This window comes from Ammospiza caudacuta, chromosome 6, assembly GCF_027887145.1.
Source record: "Ammospiza caudacuta isolate bAmmCau1 chromosome 6, bAmmCau1.pri, whole genome shotgun sequence".
In the NCBI taxonomy this organism is placed as follows: Eukaryota; Metazoa; Chordata; class Aves; order Passeriformes; family Passerellidae; genus Ammospiza; species Ammospiza caudacuta.
Genome location: NC_080598.1, coordinates 59,691,899 through 59,714,080, shown reverse-complemented (window position 1 = coordinate 59,714,080; position 22,182 = coordinate 59,691,899). Strand labels below are relative to the sequence as shown.

The 22,182-nt window shown below is 44.6% G+C and overlaps 1 protein-coding gene across 1 annotated transcript in view; it reads right to left on the bottom strand.

Moving 5' to 3' along the window:
* Window positions 1–231: 231 nt before the first annotated feature.
* The window catches only part of KCNH5 (potassium voltage-gated channel subfamily H member 5), a 151,429-nt gene continuing 129,478 nt past the window's right edge, over window positions 232–22,182 (bottom strand). Inside the window, exon 11 of the mRNA XM_058807226.1 lies at window positions 232–1,179. Coding sequence (XP_058663209.1) covers window positions 232–1,179 — 948 coding nt within the window. The remainder of the gene's footprint in view (window positions 1,180–22,182) is intronic.

Here is a 22,182-nt window from a genome sequence, read left to right as displayed (position 1 = left end):
TACAAGCAATATCTATGTTAATAATTGCTTTCTTTGGCAGGCCAGAATCCAGCTGGACATGCAATATTTACATATCAAAATCCTTGGTGTGTTCAAGTCATATTGGATGCAAGTGAAAATATATATGTATATATATTTACCGTATACACACACATTTATATATATATATGTATAAAGGTATATATACACCTCTGCATATATACTGTATACATATATACACATAGGTATATGCTAAAAGTGGATTTCATCTTTTTCAGATTCGGGTGATGCAGGCCTCGAAACACTAAAAATATCCTGACAGGATATCTGGGGAGGGGACTGGGGTGATAAATGAGACTTGGGGGAAGAGAGCTGGGATACGTTCTTTTCAGACAATATTTTTAAAATTTCTGCCACCTGCTTCTCAAGGGCAGCCATCCTGCTGCTTAGCAGCTGGATATCTTCTTTGAGTTCGTGCTTGACTTCCTGCAGCGTGGTTTGTAAGGCCTGCTCAGGAATGGGGTAGAAAGGACACCTAGCATCCGCCTGGATGGGGCTGTGCTCCAGGGGGCTGCGAGTCTCACCAGCTTTATCCAAGCGAAGGTCACTTTTTGTGATCCCACTGTCACAAGAGTCTGTTTTCCTCAGTGGGTTTTTATTTACACCGTTCTCCGAGTCATTGGACTTGGGGTCATCGGACAGCAACCCCATGGACTCGGCCTTTGTGACGTTGTTCCAGTCCTCCTTCTTCTCCTCGTGGGCACCCATGGTGTTCTTCAGCCGGAGCCAGCCCTTCCCGTTCCCGTTCTTCATCCTCATGGGGCTGTTCACCTTGAGGCATTTCTGCTCTCCGTTCCCGTTCGGCTTCAGCTCCATCACGTCGCGGTTGTTCTGCTTCACGGCCTCGCTGCTTTTCATGTAGGCCAGGGTGGTCTGGATGGGCGTGATCTGGGACACGGTGACCACGCTGGTGCCCGTGATGGAGGCCCCGTTCTGCACGCTCCTGCTCTCCACCTGCAGCTGGTTCCGCTCGGGGTCAGCGTGGCTGGAGCCCTGGTTGCGCATCTCCTTCTGCTGCTTGAATTTCTGGAAGAGTTTCCGCACGGGGTGGTCCACGGGGATGCTCAGGGTCACCTCGTTCTTCTGGCGCAGGCGCTCCTCTTCCTCCTTCTTGACATCGCTGATCTTCCTGAAGATGATCTGTGGGGGGATAAATCCACGACAGAGTCAGGACCCAAAGGACATGGCATGAAAATATTAATTTGAGATGGGTAGTAAGTCTTGAGAACAGCCATTTCTCTCTTTATTCTTAATTCTGATCTTCCTTTCCATCTTAATTTTTTGTAGTGATTTCAAATGGAGCTGATCAAGACACAGCAACCTCAAGGTTAACCACTATAGATAGGGTACTTATGTCACAGATATCTTTTCTGAAAAATCCTTTCCTTGGGATTTTTCCTCCTGAGAAGCTGAGAGGCCTCAGGAACAAAATGCAAACAATGATTATCTGCTGCTGTGGAATGCAACAGGTGCATCTGTGATTGGTCTCGTGTGGTTGTTTCTAATTAATGGCCAATCACAGTCAGCTGGCTCGGACTCTGTCTGAGACAAGCTTTTGTTATCATTCCTTCTTTTTCTACTCTTAGCCAGCCTTCTGATGAAATTCTTTCTTCTATTCTTTCAGTATAGTTTTAATACAATATATATAATAAAATAATAAATCAAGCCTTCTGAAACATGGAGTCAGATCCTCATCTCTTCCCTTATCCTGGGACCCCTGTGAACACTGCCACATACTTACACATACACACACACTTTCTTAACAGGATACATTAAAGGTGGGTTTCACCTTTTTTCTTGATGCAGATGATACTTCTACTTGAAGAACTAAAAATATCCAAACACCAACAGAAGGAAAGAAACAGAACAAAGAGAAGAAAGCCCTTGACAAAGAACCCAAATACTGTGATGCCATTACTCACACTCATACCTGCTCTGTCACTATCTTTAGTACAGATCAAAAGGAAACAGTAATTCAGCAGGGATTACACAGCTGCAAGATAAATTCAATGTACACACCCTTCCAGAGGCTGCAGAATCCCAGCTTGCTCAATACTTTTTGATTTTTCTGTTAGGGTTAGGGTTTTTTAGGAGTGTTGGACATTCCCCATGGGCCACATGTGTGGCTTCACACACTTTACAAGTGTTTACTGCAGAATTGGTATGTCTAATATGTGTAGGTGAGCTGGAAGCATCATGGAGAAGCAGCATAACAGGGCTGTGTGTGGCTCTAAATCCCAGCAATATCCACCATCTCATCATGCCATTTAATGCTGAGTTATTTCACCCAGCAGCATCTCTCAGGCTGCTGCAGAAAAAGGAATTTGAGTCTCAAGCTGAGGGAGGATCTACAGAGCAAAATCTTTTTGTTGATTTTCTGCATGTTACTCATATGATTTTTTTATTTTTATTTTTAGGTTCATCCAGTTTTTTTGAATGTGGGACTGGGAATCTGGGAAACTGGTTCTCTGTTTGACAACACTGTGAAAAGCAGCCTGTGATTAAATACAAATATGGACTGTGAAGGGATAGTGTGGTAAGAAAAGGAAAACAAAGCCCTTGAAATACACAAACAAAACCCTGTGTCAGTCAGCTGTAGGCTTTTGAAATATCAACTTGAGTATCCATATTTGAGAATCTATTTACTTTCAAGTCTCACATCTTCAGAAGTCAGCAGAGAAGTGCCATGATGGGTACAGATCTTCACTGCATGAATCTGGGATGAGCTGGACTTCAAAGCTTCATTAGAGAGCTTTCAAATGCAGTAGATCTCTCCTTGCCTGCTGCTGATAGACACAGCTGCTTAGAATAATTTGGTTAACTTGCTTATTAGAAGCTCAGTTAAAAAAATATAAACAAAACCAAGGGACAACCATGGAAGTTACTTTAATGCGACTACTCTGACCTAGATGCAGTGACACATTCCCTCATTTGGAGGCTCCCCTTCATTAGCAGCTGCCCTCATCGAGCTTTTCTCTCTCTCTCTCTCACTCTCTCTGGCCACTCTCAAGAGCAAATAAGGGTAAGAGAAACTGCCCTTGATTCAAAATTGAGTGATCACATTTAACTGAAGCCACGCTCTCTAAAGGCACATTTGGAAGGTGGGTGGTGTGTGATGTTTAGTTTGTGCCTCTCTTGCCCCAGAGGGCAGCACAGCACCTCTGGCAGAAGATGCAGCAGCGAAAGCAGCCAGCTGCAAGGATGTGTCCCCAAGGATGTGTCCCCAAGGAGTGTCTCAGGGGACATGGCTGGTTCCCCTCCAGGTGTCCCTGTTTGGCTGTGCTGCTCTGCCTTGTGCTGAGTCCCTGAAAACATCTGCAGTGGGGGAAATATCCCCTACCCAATGCTTTACAAGGTTGTGTAGGGACAGGAAAAGGGGGAATGAGAGTAGGTTTAGACTGGATGCTAGGAGGAAATTCTTTACTGTGAGGGTGGTGAGGCCCTGGCACAGATTGCCCAGAGCAGCTGTGGCTGCCCCATCCCTGGCAGTGTTCCAGGCCAGGATGGATGGGGCTTGAAGCAACCTGGGATAGTGGAAGATGTCCCTGCCCATGGCAGGATGATCTTTAAAGTCCCTTCCAATCCAAACCATTCTGTGTTTCCATGATTCCCCTGCTTTCTGGCCATGAATCTGTTTCACAGCTTGAGCCCCCTGCTCCCTGCAGGCAGCCTGTGCCTGGCTGGGCTGTCCAGAGGCAGTGGGGGATGCTGGAAGGGAAGGATGCTGGAAGGGAGGCAGCTCCAGCAGCTGGCACAGGCCCACGGTGCTTCCCTGGCCAGTGTGGCACTGGATGTGTCATTGGGAAAGGCAGGACGCAATTCTGACAACGTCTGTCCTCCTGCATGTTTACAATAACCAGAATGACAGCAACAAAGACCATAGCAGCAGTTTTTGATTCCTCTCCCAAAGCTTGCACTTCACTGAAAATTACCCTCACCTCCCTTTCTCCCCCAGCCCAATCTTGGTTCTTTTATCCCTCTTCTAGACTCAGTTCAAACCTTCCCCAGACAGAGGTTATCTCTCTGCACAGAGTATAATTACCAGCGACTGCTGCTGCTGGGCTTGGCAGAAGAAAAGCCAAAACCTCTCTAATCTGACACCACCTGTACCTCACACTCCTGAAGTGTGTCCTTATAGAAGTCAGGAAATTACTGTGAAGCTTTTTGCCCCAGAACCACTTGGCCAGGTGTCATTTGGATGAGTTGAGCCCAGTGACAGAGGGGTCTGAGCCTGAGTGCTGCTGTGACTCAGAGCAGAGCAAACACTTTGGGAACAGCAGAAAGGGATGGTGGCCAAGGTGGAAAATGCCATCAAATGCAAGATGCAAATCTGGTCTGCTGTGTGAGGCCAAGGACCCACTGACCATTCACAGCCATGAGCTTTACCCCATGGCAAAGCTTTATGGCCATGCAGTGAAGACACACACCAAAGCCCTGCTGTCACCTCCTCAAAACATGTTCTCTCAGCTTCCTGCAGGACACAAGCTGACAGAGATCTTCAATGAGTTATTTCCCTTTTCTTCTTTTGGGACAGAAAATGCTCCAGCCTGGAATGGTTCTGAGCCGTTCCTCTGAAGGAGCAGATCTGCCACATGCTGATTAGTGCAGAAAATGCCCAGGGACTCAGAAATCCAGAGGTTAGCTGAGAGTCAAGGATTCAGGAGTGATCTACCTCAGTGGAGCCCTATTTCCAATGGAGCAAAGGTGGGCTGGTGCACAGCCCTGGGCCTACTCCCCTTGGTTTTCTCATGTAACCTGTAGGTGTTCATAGCTGTTTTATTTTCTTTTTCACTCAGAAATGCATAACCAAGCAGACCCTCACATCCCAACTCACCCTGTGGGATAACAGCACTTTGAATGGAGACTGAGGTCTTGGTCCTTACTCTCCCACTGAACTACTCTGCCAAGGAAATCATTTCACCCCATGGAGAACTTCCCCCTCTTCCTTCCCCTCGGCCAAGGGAGATGTACCCCTAGCACAGCAAGGATCCAGTTTTGGTCAGGAGTACTTGAGAGCAGCAGAATATGTACAAGTAAAAGAAAAGAAAGCTCCTACACAGACAAAGAACTGAAGAAAAAAAAAAAAAAGATGTGAATTCTAGCACTAACAGGGCAATAGTTGTTTTTCATTACCAATTTTTTCCATATTAGGAGATTTTTCATGTGGCTGGATTTAATATGCTTCCACAGTGGTTTAAACTAAACCAGAATAGTTAAAATGTGTTTACATTTACAAATGTTTGCATGGAAACTGAATTCTATTGATGTCTAATAACTTTAACCAGCTTTTTTTCTTTATAAATAAGAATTGAAAAACATGTGATCTGACATTTCGCTGCAGATTGGAAGAGCATTATTTTGAAATCTTAAACTGGATGAGCTATTTAATTTGTCCCTGACCCTTCTCAGAGAATCTACACATAGGCCTGCCCAAATGCATGTCCCAGGAACAGTCACAATCTTCAAAGAAGAAGCTGAATTAAGTGTGTATAGAGTTTATTTCAAGGAGTAAAGAGCCACAGTCCTGTCTCACACCAAGTTTTAAATTCATTAATGTAACAGACATTAAATGCAGGACTCCGTTTTCTTTATGGATCAGATTGTGAAAGACCCTTCCATGTGGCACAAATTTTGTCCCAGGGGTCCAGGTTCCTGGGTTTCTCTTAGTGTTTTTATTTTGGGTAGAAGGGGCAACAGAGATGACATTAATTACTGAGCTGGCAAAGATGAAGCAGAAGTTAACTGACATTCAGCCATGGGGACTGAAATACTCAAGTTATTTATGAGGCAGGCACAGAGGAGTAAACAGCAATTTGAGATTCTCCATCTGATCTCAACCTCAGCCTCCCTTGCACACCAAGAGGTAACTGATGTGAGTGTGAACTCTGTCCCTCCAAAGGGGGACCTTCCCCCAGGTCCTGGCAACGGATGTGTCACAGCTCCTGTGAGGTGCCAGCTTGTATAACCAGCCCCAAAGCCAAGTGCAGATGAGGGCACCAGCAACGAGGAGTCAGGCAGCCAGCTCAAAGCTGAGACACACACACTGAATTAAAGAGTAAAGCTGTGGCCTTTTCAGGTGCTTTGAAATGCATCTCTTGTCTGCTGTCTTTTTTTGTAGCAGTACTGTGGAAATCATCCCTGCATGACCTTGCTCCATCCAGGAGATCTGCACAAAGATCCCTTAATAAGTGACTCCAAGGCAGGTACGTGAAGGGATTACAGAGCTGGTAAAAGTCTTGAAGAATTACAGTGAGTTCATAAACAGTGGCAGCTGTTTGACCAGAGATCATCCTGTCCTGTGCCTGAACATCCCATGCTGTTGTTAGCGGTGTCCAAGGTGTGCCTGCTCCTCTCCACAGAAATGGCCAGAAAGGGACAGCCATGGATCCAAAGGGAGCACAGTTGTCATGGTGATGGATGCAGAGTGTGTGCACTGACTGGGAGGGAGAGAGGGGAGGAGGGAGGGAGAGCCACACAAAGCCACCAAAAAGCAAAGATTGTCACAGACCCTGTCCTGGGAGAATTGGTTTGACTCAGCTCACTGCACATTTCTGCAGCAGAAACACCACATTTCAGTCTCCACAGCCACATCCACTCAGTAACCACAGGTCACTCTCATTAAAGCACAGACCAGGCTGATGGCAGTGCTGATCATCTCTCAAAAGTTTGTTTTGGGGGTAATTATCTTGTCTGAATCAATGTCTTGTAGAAGCCCCATCTCCCTTGCATCTGATTGTTCACAACCCAATGTATTTGTCCAGATCCCTGCATTTTTGTTGCTATTTAATACAGCAACTTCTGAGAAGGCATCTGAGATCAGTGAGATAAGAATAATTGAATCACAGAATAATTAAAGTTAGAATCAAGACAATCAAATTAATGGTTGATGATCTTGATTCATTCCTCAGGTTAATAAATCTGAAGAAATAGAGGGCTCTTTTTAACCTGGACCCACCTGACAGCACAGGTTCAGAGCTGTACTTGAAAACACTGCAGACAGAGCAAGTGGGACGAGCAGAAAAAGTGAGCTGGAGCTCCCCAAGTGATGGAGGCAGGATTTCAGGGAAATGCACCCTTCTTTGAACCACACTGCAGAGCTGGCAGCTGGATTGCAGTTGGCTGAGACCCACCCAGCAGCTCCTTCACCAGCTCTCAGATCCCACCAGAAGAATTTGGACTGGTCCACCTCTTCCAGGAATGTCTAATTCCCATTCAAAAAGGGAGTTAGAGTGTCCTCACAAGGTGTGTTGGCCTTGGCTTGCTTTTATATAAGCTTTTTTTTTTTTTTTGGATATAGGAGAGCTGCCTTCCCTTGCCTCCTTGGCCTGAAATTACACAAGCTTAGCTGAAGCTGGCAAGTGGATTTTAAAAGTTTTAAGTGGTATAACCAATATCCAATACTGCAATAACACAGATCTCATTTTCTTTGGAAATAATGCTACAAGGCTGTACAACATAAAATTTCCATAAAGATGTCTGCAAAAAATACTATTAATTTTCACATCTTGGAGTGCACTGTACAAAGTAATTTACATTTTTGTCATGCTAATGTGGAAGGCAGATTTATGTCAGATCCAGGATTTAGACAGACACAGGATACTCCAGCGCAGACGTGTGTGCTATTTCCTGCTCCTGAAAATACATAATACATAAATACATAAATACATTTCCTGCCCCATAAAATACACCCAATTTCCAGAGCACAGACACTCGGAACAGGGCTCACCTACAAAGCCTCTGTCTGCATGTGAACTCACCCTCCAGGAGCCCTGCACAGCGGAGGGAGGAAGACAAAGGCACTTGGAAGGTGTGAGTCATTTCTTTCACCTGCAGCTGGATGTTAAAGCAGGTCAGACAAGCTGTACCCTGAGCTGCCTGCTTGTCTCTGGTGTCTGCACAGGCAGCTCTGTGCCTGTCGCCTCTGAGCAGACACCCTCCATGGATGGTGGGATGGAGGATTCAAATCCCCACCTCTGGTAGTGCAAATGTCAGGGTTTGGTGCAGAGGGTGTAAAAAAGCCTCCTGTAGTTATTCTCTGTGTATGTGTGTGTGTTTTGCACCCTTCATCTGATGCTGGTTTTATTTCCACCTCAGGGTGTTGGGGTATTGCCAATTCCTGGCTGGGATGAATTCCCCACAGCCTCAGGGCCCAGCCAGTCCTTACAGACAAACTTTATTCTTCCAAAAGCTGCAGAGGGAGGACAAGCCACAACTGCCCAGGAGACCCTGCCAGACTGGTGGCTCTCAGTGAGAGCTTATGGAAAATCAGATGGAGCATCCCAGACCCCCTGAGCCCATCAGAGCAATGGCCTGGGAGGGGTTTGCTGGATTTGGCAGTGCCAGGGGTGGGAGTGATCCCAGCAGGATCTGTCCTACAGCACCTGGAGTGGGATGAGCTTTGCAGTGCACAAGGGTGGGTGTGCAAAACAGACACATCTCAGGTGGTCTCCAATTTCCTGGATGAACCACTGTGACCGTGTTCACAGGGTCTCAGGTTGAGGGAAGAGATGAGGATCTGACTCCATGTTTCAGAAGGCTTGATTTATTATTTTATGATATATATTATATTAAAACTATACTAAAAGAATAGAAGAAAGGATTTCATCAGAAGGCTGGCTAAGAATAGAATAGGAAAGAATGATAACAAAGGCTTGTGTCTCGGGCTCTGTGTCCAAGCCAGCCGGGCTGTGATTGGCCATTAATTACAAACATCTAACATGGGCCAATCACAGATGCACCTGTTGCATTCCACAGCAACAGATAATCAATGTTTACATTTTGTTCCTCAGGCATCTCAGCTTCTCAGGAGGAAAAATCCTAAAGAAAGTATTTTCCATAAAAGATGTCTGCGACAAACCACCAGCAGGGAAAGGAAACTCACCCCTTCCCCCTTATTCTCACTACACTTCCCAAGAAAACCTTCCAGCAGGGGAATGGAGATGCCCTGCCCACAGCCCCTGGGAAACTGGAGACCACCTGAGATGTGTCTGTTCTGCACACCCACCCTTGTGCACTGCAAAGCTCATCCCACTCCAGGTGTTGTAGGACAGATCCTGCTGGGATCACTCCCACCCCTGGCACTGCCAAATCCAGCAAACCCCTCCCAGGCCATGGCTCTGATGGGCTCAGGGGGTCTGGGATGCTGCATCCCTCAGTCCTTGAGGACTGGTCCCCTCTAGGAGCCTTCAGCTGTCAAAACAAGGCATATCTGGGATCCTCTTTTCTGATATTCTGAAAACTAGGCCAGTCAAACCGAATTCCTAATGCATAACCCTCAGTGAAAAGGCTTGCTCCAAAATGAACGTGTTTTTAAAATCTAGGCAGGTCCCAGAGAACTAGACTCACTATTAATACTTGATGTTAAAATGCTTTTAAATCTTATTTTTCAGATTTTCTTTTTCAGAAAGCTCCCAAGATATTACTAATACCTAATGCCAAAATGCTTTTAAATCTTATTTTTCAGATATTATGTTTTTAAAAAACCAAAAAACTTCCATTATATTAAAAAATCTCCCTTTTTTGTTTACATTAATTAAAAAGTTAATTTAAAAAGTCAAACTATGAAAGACGAGACAGAAATGGATTAATAGGAAATGACCCCACACAAGCCTTTAGGCTGCTTCCCCTAATTCACTCCTGCAAATCTCCATAAACTCTTAGCTCACTTCATTAATCTGCACTCCAAGGATGCAGAGTAGATGGTTTGAAATGATGGCTTTATTGTTCTTCTGCTCTGCACACTCCTCAGATAGCTTCACTTTGATGTGAAATTCAGCCTCAAAAACAAACTGCTCTAACAACTCTTTTAATTGCTCTCCAGTAAATTCCCCTTAATCCTCCTGTCCCAGGAACTGTTTTGTGTTAAACCACTGCTCCATCTGCGTGTGAGAAAGGAATCTCTGTCCTTGGCTGTGCAGTGAAAATGACTGACTGCTGAGCAATTAGTTAATCTCCAGGATAGGGATGTCTCACTAAACAGTCTTTCATGCTGGATTTTGGAGGAAAAGAAGATTTCTGCAGGTTAGTCTTCCAGCTGCTTGAAAGAAACAGTAAATAATAGCCTTTCTGCAAATTTCCATTGATCCTCACTTCACAGGCACAGTAACATGCTACAGCAAAAGCTTCCTACCAAGCACATTTTAATTTTGCTTTGGAGAAACTGTATTCACATATATTCTTCCTCAGCAACTATTGAATTGACCTGCAAAAGATGTGAAGATTTCCAATCCAAGTAACAAAGTGATGTCGCTTCAAGCAAATGAGAATTATTTCCATGATGCTGAAAAAAACCCTTTAAAGGATTATTTATTAGCATTTTATGTGCAAGGAAGAGGTTAATTCTTTTATGATGACTTAATAAAGATCTTTGTCCCCCCAAGTTGCTCATCTAAGGAAAAATCAGGACATGTAATGAGGGAGACACCCTTCAGAAAAGCACAACAACAGTCAATAACTGATTTTTAAAGTCCAGAAATTCCATCATCTCTTTACTGCTTGTCCTACTGTTTAGAAATTGATTACTGTGGAACCAATTTTAATCTGGTTCCATTTCATGTTCACAATCAATTCTCACAGCACCTGAGTACTCTTGCAGAGAGACATCTGTGCACGCTGGCAGCCAATTAGGCTGATCTGCATTTGTGAAAAAACATGAATATTAAGAAGGAAGTGGTTGAGAGCTTGACCCATCCTCTTCATACTGGGTATGGATCTAAAGTGATCCTGGTTTCATTTTAAACATGTCAGGATGGAAGAAGAAAGAGGAGAGAAGGGGGCAGAGATCCAAGTCTCATTTGTCACATCCCTGGAGCACCGTGGCCGAACTCACAGAGCAGCAGGCTGGGATTCACAGGGATGGATTATCCTGCTGGCCTGACCTTCAGCCAAGTGGGAAGTCCTGCACAAATCACTCTTCATGTCTCCATCTCCCCCAGTGTAACACAGGATAATAACACTGCCCTCATCTCCCCAATTAACTGGAAATCCCTCTGTCACTGCTAACTATTTACAACTGAGAGACTAAAACCCATGGCTGACAGCAGAGAGAGGTCACTGTGCTGGCCTCTTGCCAAAACTGAGGCAGTTCATTTAAAAAAAAAATACAAAACAGGCACAGAAAGAATGCACATAGGTGTGCTCAGGGTTTCAGCTCAAGATGAAAAGCCCAGGGCATGCTGCCCTGAGATGTTCAAGGCAGTGCACAGTGGATGTACAGTGCTACATGAAGTCCTGGTCTCATCCCCTGAGACATCAATCCCAGACTGATTAAAGGCACTGACACCTACTGACACCTACTCTGCAAGGAAGGATCAGTCAGATCACTCAGCTGGCCTGATGGATTCTTTAACAGTGTGATTACACCTTCAGCCAAGTGTGGGCTGAGCTATGGAGTCAGATTTCCAGAAGAAATGCCAAAACCTTCTCCTCCCTTGGCAAAATTATACAATTTTCCACCAACTACAAGAGCATTGTCTTAGAGCAGCTCAGTTTCCTCTTCTGTTCTTTGAGTCACTCAGGCCTGAGCACCTCCTGCCCAGAGATGCCTCCACCTTTCCATATCCCAGGGGAAAACAACTCATGGATTTCCTGTGGCTGCAGGTTCAGCTGTTGTCTGATGTCTGCTGGGCTCTGTGTGTCTGCTTGGAAAGGGATGCTGAAGAAGGGCACTGTGCTCCTTTGGAAGTGGGGAGCTTTGCCACTGTTTTTAAATGAGACTGGAATTGGAATTGATTGCTTATTTTTGCTGCTTTTTCACTCAGTATTTTCTGTTTCTTTGCTGTAACCAAACAGCAGATGCTTTAGCATGTTGCAGAGAAGACAGATTCAGAATGATTTCTGCAATACTATCCAAGTGAGCAAAATGCTCCTTCCACATACAAAATCATTTCAATCAATAAACCAGAAAGGCTACTTTGTTTATGTATTTATGGTTGGTTTCAACCAGGATCTGTTGCTGCTTGGCCTTGTAAGATCAGCCTGTTGCAGAGTGAAGTATTGATCTGTGTGGCCTCAGAAGGATTGTGACCATGGTCACAGCTCCTCTGGGGCTCCTGTCACAGCTGGGAGCAAAGAAGCCCAGCTTTAGCCTCCTAACTCCTTTTCAGGACCCTAAGTCCTACAATGAACTCAATAAAAAGACAAAACTGGATAGGAGAGCTGAAATAATGCATTGAATCAGAGTCTAATCTGTTTTCTGTATATAACACTGAGTTGGTTAAACATGGGGAAACAGCAGAGGACAATTTGAGTCTGAGTGCTGCAGTGTAACTGTTACTGAGCAGTGTCTTGTGGGGACCCCTGTTCCCTCTCACTGGTCAGGGTTATCCACTTTGGGATTTAAAGTCACACCTTCCATCACTCCCTGACAACCCTCCCATGTAAACAAGTCTAATCTGGACTGGGCATTTTGTGGGTGAGCGAACTACTTGCAGATGTGCCCTTGATGCAGAGTATCACATATTCATCCCTCCTTCCCCTTTCTCTTTTCTTCCTTGTGGATGCAATTATTAGAGAGCAAAGGGCAAGGGAGATATTTCTCCTATTTCTTTGTCTGGCATTAAGGCAGAGGGAAAAGCAGATTTCTCTTGACAGGATTTCTTTTTTTTTCCATTTTGCAGATGTTTCTTTCTCCTGCAAGAAGGGAAGCTGAGGTACTTACAGAGGGGGAAAGAGGAGCCCTGCAGATGGCTAAAAACCCAAGCCCATTACACCCAAGATCTTTCACTGCATGGGGAAGTGAATCCCAGCAAAGACAGCCTCCACCCACCCCAACCAGACCATCTCATGACTTTCAGAGAACCACACTGATGTAAGGAGATGGTGACATGTGGCATCACGTGGCACACTATGACCTTGTTGTCACCACCAACCCTGCCAGCACATCACCATCAGGTACTCCAGGGTTTAGGAGCCAGAGGGAGCTTCCCAGGAGGAGCTGGGAGCCTCCCAGCCCAGCTGAGGGGTGCTGTGCTCACTGCCAGACAGTTTCCTCTTCCACAGCACAGCTCCCAACTCCATCAGCCAGCCTGGGTCCTTGCAAACTTATATTGACTGGCTGCTGGATCAATATCTGCTATTGGCACTGGCCTAATGAAATGTCAGTCAGCAGCACTGCCAATTGATCCACACTCATCTGTGCTGCAGATCACTGTCTGTGCATTTTACCAGAGATGATTAAAAGAAGAAAACAGCCTTCAGTTCTCCAGGATCTCCTAAGGGGGCCACGCTCCTGGGCAGGGAGAGGGAAGCACAGTTCAAAGCCTGCAGATGACAGCAGGGTGTTTTGAGCTTGGGGCACACTGCAGAAACAGGGGAAAAGTGCCAAAAGACTTTACAAGTTGCTCTTCAGCCTGATTTAACGGGGAGCAGAAAATCAATCACCAATAATAATATGCAGCATTAATCCAGCCCTCCCCTCTCCCTGCATTGGAGGAATTTGGATTTACGCAGCTGCCACTGGCGCCAGAGGCCAGCACAGGGCACAGAGAGGTCGTGCATCCCTGGCCCAGGGTCACTGAGCTGCTCAGTGCATAAGCTGGGGGGATGGAGCCGAGGTTTCCAACCTAAAGCCCCTAAAGCAGGAAAATCCATACTGCAAAAGATTAAGCATACAAGTACATTTTTTAGAAGTAAAAGAAGATTATTAATATAACAACAACCTCTCTTTTCACTACTGTCCTGCCTGGTATGTAGAGTTCTGGATTTGAAATAATTGAAAAGGCTCACCTTTAATTGCAGTTAATTGCTGAAATTAAATCCAGACCAGGACAAATTACTGCTGCTCAGGTTTGTGTTGGCAGAGGGGTGAGGAGGGAGGCAGAACTATTTCTGTTTATTTAGTGACAAAGGTTGTGCTTTTGTTCCAATGAAAAATATTAAAATCCTCATGTTTGGCTTCTGGCCAGCCCTGTTTGTGCAGTGTTCCTCCACATCCCCAGCACAAAGCCACTCAGAACATGGGCACAGAGGATTTGCAGAATTTGTATTTTCGTCTCTGCATTTTTGCCTCTTATTGCTTTTTGCCTGAAGACTAAATGGTCTCACTAAATGCCTAAGAGAGTCTCTCCATTTACAAAGTAATACATCAGCAAAAGAATTGCAAATTGTTCCCCAAATATACTACTCTCTGCTCTCTGCTTTAAGTGGAAATTTAAATTAATTGGAATCCTTATGGCTTTCTTTTTTAACTTAAATATTACTGTACCAGACTATAAAGTGCCTGAAATTTAATCTGAAGTCTTCAGAACTGAAAAAGCATTTTGCAACTGAAAGATTGTTGATTTTTTTCCATCTATATCCAATGGCCCAATAAAAAATAACACCCGTAGCTATCAGCCTTGCTTCTGACATTGAGAACATTCCACTTGGCTTTCAGAAACCTTGGTTTTATATGGAATATGCCACCAGCTACTCTGTTGACTTCATCACTTTCAAGGTTTTGTTAATTTATTTAAAAGCTTTTACAGCAGGAGCTTCAATTAGAACAATGCACTTCCATTGCCATGCAAGGTAGAACACCCACCATCAGTTTTGTTTGGAAGTGCTAAGACAGAAATGAAGAAATAACTTAAAAAAACCCAAATGGAAGGGAAAAGGGGCAGCCTCTGTACCTAGAAGAGCCAAGACTCCAGCTTCTATTACAAAACAGGGAGGTAAAAAATGCTGCTCAGTTACTGTCAGATATCCCTCACCTCAACCAGGGCTAGTAACAGAGACCAGCTTAGGGGAGAGAGTCACTGACTCCACATCCAAGCTAGCTGAAAATCATTCCAGTATTCCTGACTGGAGCAGATTTACACTGCTGGATGGGCAGTCATTTGCTTCTTTCCCATTTGCTTCTAGATTCCAGTCAAGGACCTGACCTTTTGGGGCTAAAAGTGAGCGCCTGCCTATGTCACACCAGGTGGAAGGGCACCAGGACTCCTTTTGTCCCACAGCACCATCCCCCTGCAGAAAGGCAGGACCCAGGAGGATGAAGCCAGGCTCTTCTCAGTGTGGCCAAGCAGGAGAAAATGGGCAGAAACTGATGCACAGGAGTTCCACCTGAACATGAGGGAAAACTTCTTTCCTGTGCAGTGACTGAGCACTGGAACAGGTTGCCCAGAGAGGGTGTGGGGTCTTCCTCACTGGAGATATTCCAGAACCATCTGGACACAATCTTGTGCCCTGTGCTCTGGGATGGCCCTGCTGGAGCAGGGAGATGGGACCAGATGATCCACTGAGGTCCCTTCCTGGGATTCTGTGATTCTCTGATCAGGCTGCACTCAGAACTGCTCTCATCCCTCTCTGTTAGCAATCTCAAAGCTTGCACCATGGTTCTGCTCTCAGCCAGCCAATCATGCCTACTATCACTACCTCAGTTAATCTTTACAGCCTGTTGACAAATCAGAGAAGACTGAAGCTGTCTAAACCAAACTCAGCAAGTGCTCACTCCCTTCCTACAGATCTTCTGGATGAAACCTAAGTTCAAATGACCACTGATCATATCCCAGTGCCCACCTTACCCATGGGATGCCCTGCAAAGGAAGCCACAGGGATGCTGCCAGGGAGAATGAGCTGGGGCAATTCAGCAACATCTCCGCTTCTCAACTCAGAGACACAGCACAAAATCCACTGGCAGGGTGACCTGACAATTCTTTTAATTTGAAATCAAGACTTGGAAAGGATTAACACCTCTGAAAGACAGGGTCAGCCCACTGTGCAATAGATCTGAAATAACTCAGTTGAACCATTGGGAAATCCAAATTTGATAGGAAAAGAAGGCCAAAAGGTTATTTAAACTTTTAATATCTACTTCGTTTAACTACAGAAAGCTTGGTGGAATAACCTTAAAAAGCATCCCAGGGATTCTTCAAGTGAAACATCTCACCCAGCACGAGCAAAGCTTTTCCCAGTTGGGAGCTCTTGGTTGGCAGTGTGTGATTAAGGAGTGCTGGCTGTTGGAACATGCTGAAATTGCCTTTAATATGATGCCAGTCACTGCTTCAGTGGGGAGGAACCACTTGGGGAGAAAAAAAAAAGGCCCAAGACACAAGCATGCAAACATTAAGGAGTATGCTGTCAAGAAGAAATATACCATGAAGAGGATGGGCTACTTTCACCTGAAACTTTCCCTTTAGCCTTAAGTGTCTGGCATAGCTCTGCCACTGAGGGTGCTTTAGCTCAGGAGACCGAAGGAATTACAGCTTTTTAGAGACATTTGTAATTGTCAGCAGAGCAGGGGCCTTCTATTTATAGCCAGATCAAATTAAATTAATTTTTAGAGAGCAAAGACACCATTTCAAAGATTCTGCTAATGTTTCCTCATACTTAACTGCCAGAGAAGAGCTCTTCCTTTCTGATGCAGAGTCAAGGGAAATCTCCCACAGCTGGGAAAGCCAGGAGGAAAGCTACCCACCAGCTAGTGACCTCTCTACCACAGCACAGAAACACAGCACCAGCCATGTGAAAATTCAGAGTGCTGCTCCCTGTGTGAAAATTCAGAGTGCTGCTCCCTGCAGCCACTTGTGCAGAGATGGAGCTGCTGATGACAGCCATGGCACAGCACTCCTGGACAGCACCACGGGGCTGCCTCTGTGACACACACCCCCTGAGGATGAAATGCTCTCCCTGTCCCCAAAGGGAGCACTGCATGCTTTCCCAGCTCAGGAGATATCACTTGAGGCACTTGGCAAGTGGGAACTCTGCAGAGCTTTGCATTTATTTCTGAAGGGCACCCACAGGAGGAAGAGGCAGCACAGGAGAGTTACTGGTGGGGCTATGGGGATGACATGAGCAGATGGTGTGGTGAAGAGCCATTTCCTTCCCACTTGCACACTGACTGCATTAAATCAATCCCTGGGCTTTCATGGCAATGAGCTGACGCTGTGCTGTGAAGGGTTTCAACAACCTGACCATCTCCTGCTTGTGGGTATCATTCTATTGGGTCTTCACACTTTATTTATTCTCAGGGAAGCTCCTTCCATTTTCCTCCTGTGGTTCTTGGTGATCTTCCCTGCTATCTGTATGGCAGCCACTGCCTCTGTGCCAGCTGTGGATCTCTGTAGAGCTCACCAGCAGTGTTTTTGTTCCCATCCATGCACTCAGGCAGTGACACAGGATGCTCCATAGGGGCTGAGCCTGCTGGTTCTGCAGCCTTTACTTATCTCATTGCTCCAGACCTAAACAAATTAGTTTGTAATCCTCACTATTGTATGCTCTGGAAAACCTGGCTTTAAAACTGATCAGAAATTACTTCATGTAAAACTGGAGTCAATCTCCTCTTCCTGTCTGGGGCTAGAAGAAACCCTGTACCTGCACAAATAAGAGGTCTTTGCAATCAATAATATTGATGATTCTGTATTTGCCTATTTTTGGCCACGCTTCACCCTGTTTACACACAGTTTGTATTGCTTTCTACCACTCCCTGTGCACACACAATTAATGAAATACCAGCTGGTGCAAGATAAACACTGCTGCAGGGATGTAAAAAGATACTACACAAAAGTACAGATCTCTACCTCTGTTATTTTCCATCTTAGATGCTGTGTTTGCCTCCCAGAGCCTCCTTCTGAGCTCAGAAACTTTGGCTAAGTTTCTCTCCCTGGTTTTCTCCTTTTTCTCCTTGTTTTTTTTTTTTCTGAGGTCCAAAAAATCCAGCTAACTCCAAGCTTTCCACACAAGACAGCAGCTCTTCAGTCACCTTCTCCCAGGAAAGCCTTGTCCAGGAGCCTGACTCTCCTCAGTGGGGTTTGTCACTCACCTTAGATGCTGGGGTGTTGGGAAGGATGAAAGTTTGATAAGAAAGTCTCACAGATATGTATGTTTAGCACAAAAGATTTTTACCTGTAGAGTCTGATGTAGGAATAGAGATGGAAGCAAGTTTTGATATAGAGGAAAAGAATTGCTGAGCCAGTCTCACTGGATAACCAAGAAGGCAAAGGGTGTGTTAGTTAGAAGGGGTTTTAGAGAAAAGGATAAACCCACCTCAAACAAAAAAATGTTTTTACCAAGCAGAAAGAGAGCACAGGCAAACAAGTCAGCAAATGTTGCAAGTAGAAAAAAAGTCTCAATTTTCTATTGCAAGAAGACTGAAAAACAACTTCCAGCTTAAACTGTAATGTACTAACTTTCAGTGATTGGAGAACAGTGACATCAATATGGTAATTACAGTAGTTATGATAGGCTATAGATACAAGTTAAGGTATACATTGGTTCTACTGTATGAAGATTCTCAGCAAAGTATATAATGCATTGTAACCAAAATAAAAGTATATAATGAACTGTGACCTAAACTAAGAGTCTCCAGGGCTGCCTGCAGCTGGAGCTGACAGCTGTAGGCACAGGCTCTGTCACCCATGATCCTGCACTGCTGTAACCTCTTGGATACAATAAACTGCATTTTGGAGAGCTGCCTGGAGTCCTGCATCTCTCATTCAGGCTCCTGCACTGGGGGACAAATGTACAGCTGTGTTGGATGTCAGCACCATGAAGGTGCTCAGAGGCTGCAGCACCTCACCTGTGACGAAAGGCAGAGAGAGCTGGGCTTGCTCAGCTTGGTCAAGGCTCCAGGCAGACAGACCTGAGAGCCCATTCCAGCATCCAAAGGGGCTACAAGAGAGCTGGAGAAGGAATTTTGATGAGGGAATGCAGTAACAGGGCAAGGGGAAATGGTTTTATACTGCCAGAGGGCAGGTTTAGATTCAATTTAAGAAAGAAATCTTCCCTCTGAGGAGGATTTGCACATGTTGCCCAGAGAAGCTGTGGATGTTCCATCCCTGGAAGTGTTCAAGGCCTCACTGGATGGGGCTCAGAGCAACCTGATGTAGTGAAATGCGTCCCTGCTCATGGGAGGGGGTGTGGAAATGATCTTTAAAGCCAAAACTGACCCAAACTATTCAGTGATTCAGTAATTCTTTGTTCCACATGGGGCAGGGCTGATCCACGGGGCCACAGCATCTTGTCCCCAAGAAGGCCAGCAAGGCTAAAGAAGGATGTTGGGGTTTTGCAAGCCCAGTCTCTGTCCTAGCAGATTCCTGACCACCCCCATTAGCAGCTGCCTGACATACTGGACTGAATTTGAGCCCAACTGGTCTGGCAGGAAGCTCTTCATGGGACACATACTACAGAATTTCTAACAAATGCTCAAAGTTACAGCTGATGGTTCATCAGGCTCAGCCAGGCATCTGTTTGGGACATTAATGCATGGCTGCACTGAGCTTGAAAATTATTATTCATGTACTTTTGTAGAACATCTTGAGGTTGTTGGCTGAGTCCTTCATGAAATGGGAACACGGACAATTTTCCACACATGAAAAACATGCATGATTCAGTTCATCCACTTACATTTCTAGTGTGGCCTTCCTTGGCAGGATGGCCAATGCAGCCTGGGAGAAGGATGGTCATTCATAGCTGAGCTGCTCTGACCAACAACTGCCCCATTTAAAAATGGATTTACCTCAGACAAATGATGGAGATGGAAATTCACTACAGTGGCAGCGAGTCAAGGAAGGCAGAATTGGTGAAAATAGTGAGGTTAGACAAGAAATTAATTATGGAGAAGACATGATGCTCTGTTAGGGTCAGGGACATGGACAAGGAAAAGTGGATGTCTGTGCACTGAGAGGGAAGCAGTGAGCATAAATGGAAAAGGAAATTTAATCATAATAAAAAGGCTTCATTTCATCTGATCAGTTAGAAATATCCTGATTAGAAATGGCTGCTCTTTGCTGCTGTCATCAGCTGTTTGCTTAGGTCTCCATTTTCACATTTTTAAAGGAGTGTGAAGTGTTTAAGGCTCTCAGAAGAAGCCAGAGCCTGTTCCTGAGGTAACAGGAGTGCTGTTCATAATAAAAAAGAGGACAATGGACTGCTTCCAAAGGGATATGTACTCAGAGAGCACAGAGAGGTAAAGTCCCCCTGCTCTGCAGGTACATGACTGATGGAAATTTAATACAGGAAACAGATATAGAACCTTTTTGGCAGCTGAGACAGCTTTGCAGAGTACTAATAAAAATCCGATATTCACCCAGAAGTCAGAGGGGAGGTCCCAAAGTTCAAAATATCAAAAGATCACTGACAGTTTAATTAAGAAGTTGAGAGAATCAGAGGCTTTTATAACTGCTCACACTGTGCTCCTTTTTTTAACAGTAACCTACAACTAAAACCTATATTATGGTTTTGCTATCTTCAGGAAGGGAAACAAATTAAGAGCTAGGGCTGTAAGCTCTGAGAAATAAAAATACGGGGGGAAAAACCAAATGAATAATATATATTCCTTTCTAATAGCACAGAATATTTTTAGCTTTCAGTAAGTTGCTCAGAAGTGCAATAATAGGGGACTCAGCTCATTTCAGGTGCTTCCCAGAATGTCCCTGTCCCTCCTGACAGCTTTGCCCACCTCTGGAATATATTTAAGCATCTTCTGAATTGGTTCCTCCAGAGTTTCTTTGCATGGGACCTAAACTGAGCCAGCTTGCTAATCACAGCCACTGGCAGACAATTAAAAAAGGCACAATCAGCCATCATCAAGTTGGAAGTGACAGGCTGCGTTTTATTTTTAACCAAAACTAGTGGGATTTATGCAAACTCTCCCACAAAGTTCCTCTTGCACTTTGTTTACAATTTAATACTTTCCTACATGCACTGTAGGAAGCACTGACAGCAAGGTAAATCTGGGATTTGCAGGACTGCAATGATTATTGTGTGCTGAACCAGCACATTTGGGTATTATTGCATCTGTAAAGTGTGAGCTGAAAAATAATAGATTAATGGATTTATACTTGCACAGAAAAGAAAGGCCTTACACAGGGAGTTTTATTTAGCATTTAAGAAGCTATTTGTTTATTTATTTATTTATTTATCTGAGGAGCTTTTTTGTTCAAGCCAAGGCAAAAACCTAATAAATAAAATTAGTGCTGCCTCCATTGCAAAACTGCTGTGAAATTGTTACTGATCATTTCTAGATGGGTCAAAATGGATCCATTTTGGGCAGAGCCAGACAATTTCCACTTGGATAAATGCTCAGGCTCTGCCTGTGCCTTGTGAAGCCCATGGGGATCCACTGATATGATCCCCATGAGCAGGCAGAGGTTCTCTTTCCCCAGCCATGGCTTTGGGTGCATTTCTACCTGCATTCCCAGTCTGGCAGAAATAAGGTTTAGGGAATGAGAAGTCTGGGGTAGAAGCTCATTTTATACCTTCAAGTCATATTGTGCTGTTGCTAAAATGTCTGGTGCTCAGCTCCAGGGAGCAATGACAGAATTAATAATCTCAGTTTTTTAACATCCCCCCGTTCTCTTGAAGTTACCAGGTTGAAAAAAAATCATAGATCCACACAGGAATTAGACTCAGCAGCCCCTGTAAGAAGAAATCCATTGCTCTGGAATAATTGTTAGGAGGGGTGTGAGGTAACCTCTGTCCTCACTTTCTGTGTGAATCCTGCCTGCTGGTAAAAACTTCCTTAACTGGAAATCAAAAATGAAATGGCAATGTTCCTTCCCATTGCACCATGCACATTCCCTCCCCTTCCTTTGCAGTGGGAAGAGATTAAAAGCATCCATTTTAATTGATATGGGGAGGTAAACACAAAATGTTTATTTTTTAATATTTACAAGATTAAAAATAGCAAACCTTTGATTTATTTTTTTTATTAGCAGTCATGTCCTGTGCAAGCAATGCTGCCTTGAACTGGTAACAGCAGACAGCCTGCAGAATGCTTTCTGTGTCAGCCAAGGAGAATTTCTTAATTATGAGAGCTTTCTAAACAAGAAAATAGTTTTAATTCACAGAAAGCACAATAGCAAATAATCATCAATCTGGATCTTCACTCTAACACAGCCAGTCACATTTTGGTCTCCCTGTGGACCTGACATTCCTGTTTAATGATCTTCCCACACACAAACAAATCACCCAGACTGCACTGCCTGCCTGAGGAGGGGATGCTCACACCTTTCACTGGGGTCCATCAGCTGAGTGCCTTCAGCATCAGCTGCTGAGTCTCTGGGTGCAGAAATCATCACACCAGCACACAGGATTCTTTTTTATCAGCCAGACAATGCTGTTCCAAGATACTTGAATGAGAAGTATGCAAAATTGCCTTGTATTCCTCAATAAAGACCAGCAGAAAAACAACATAAAATGACCTTCTGATTTAGATTTAGACAG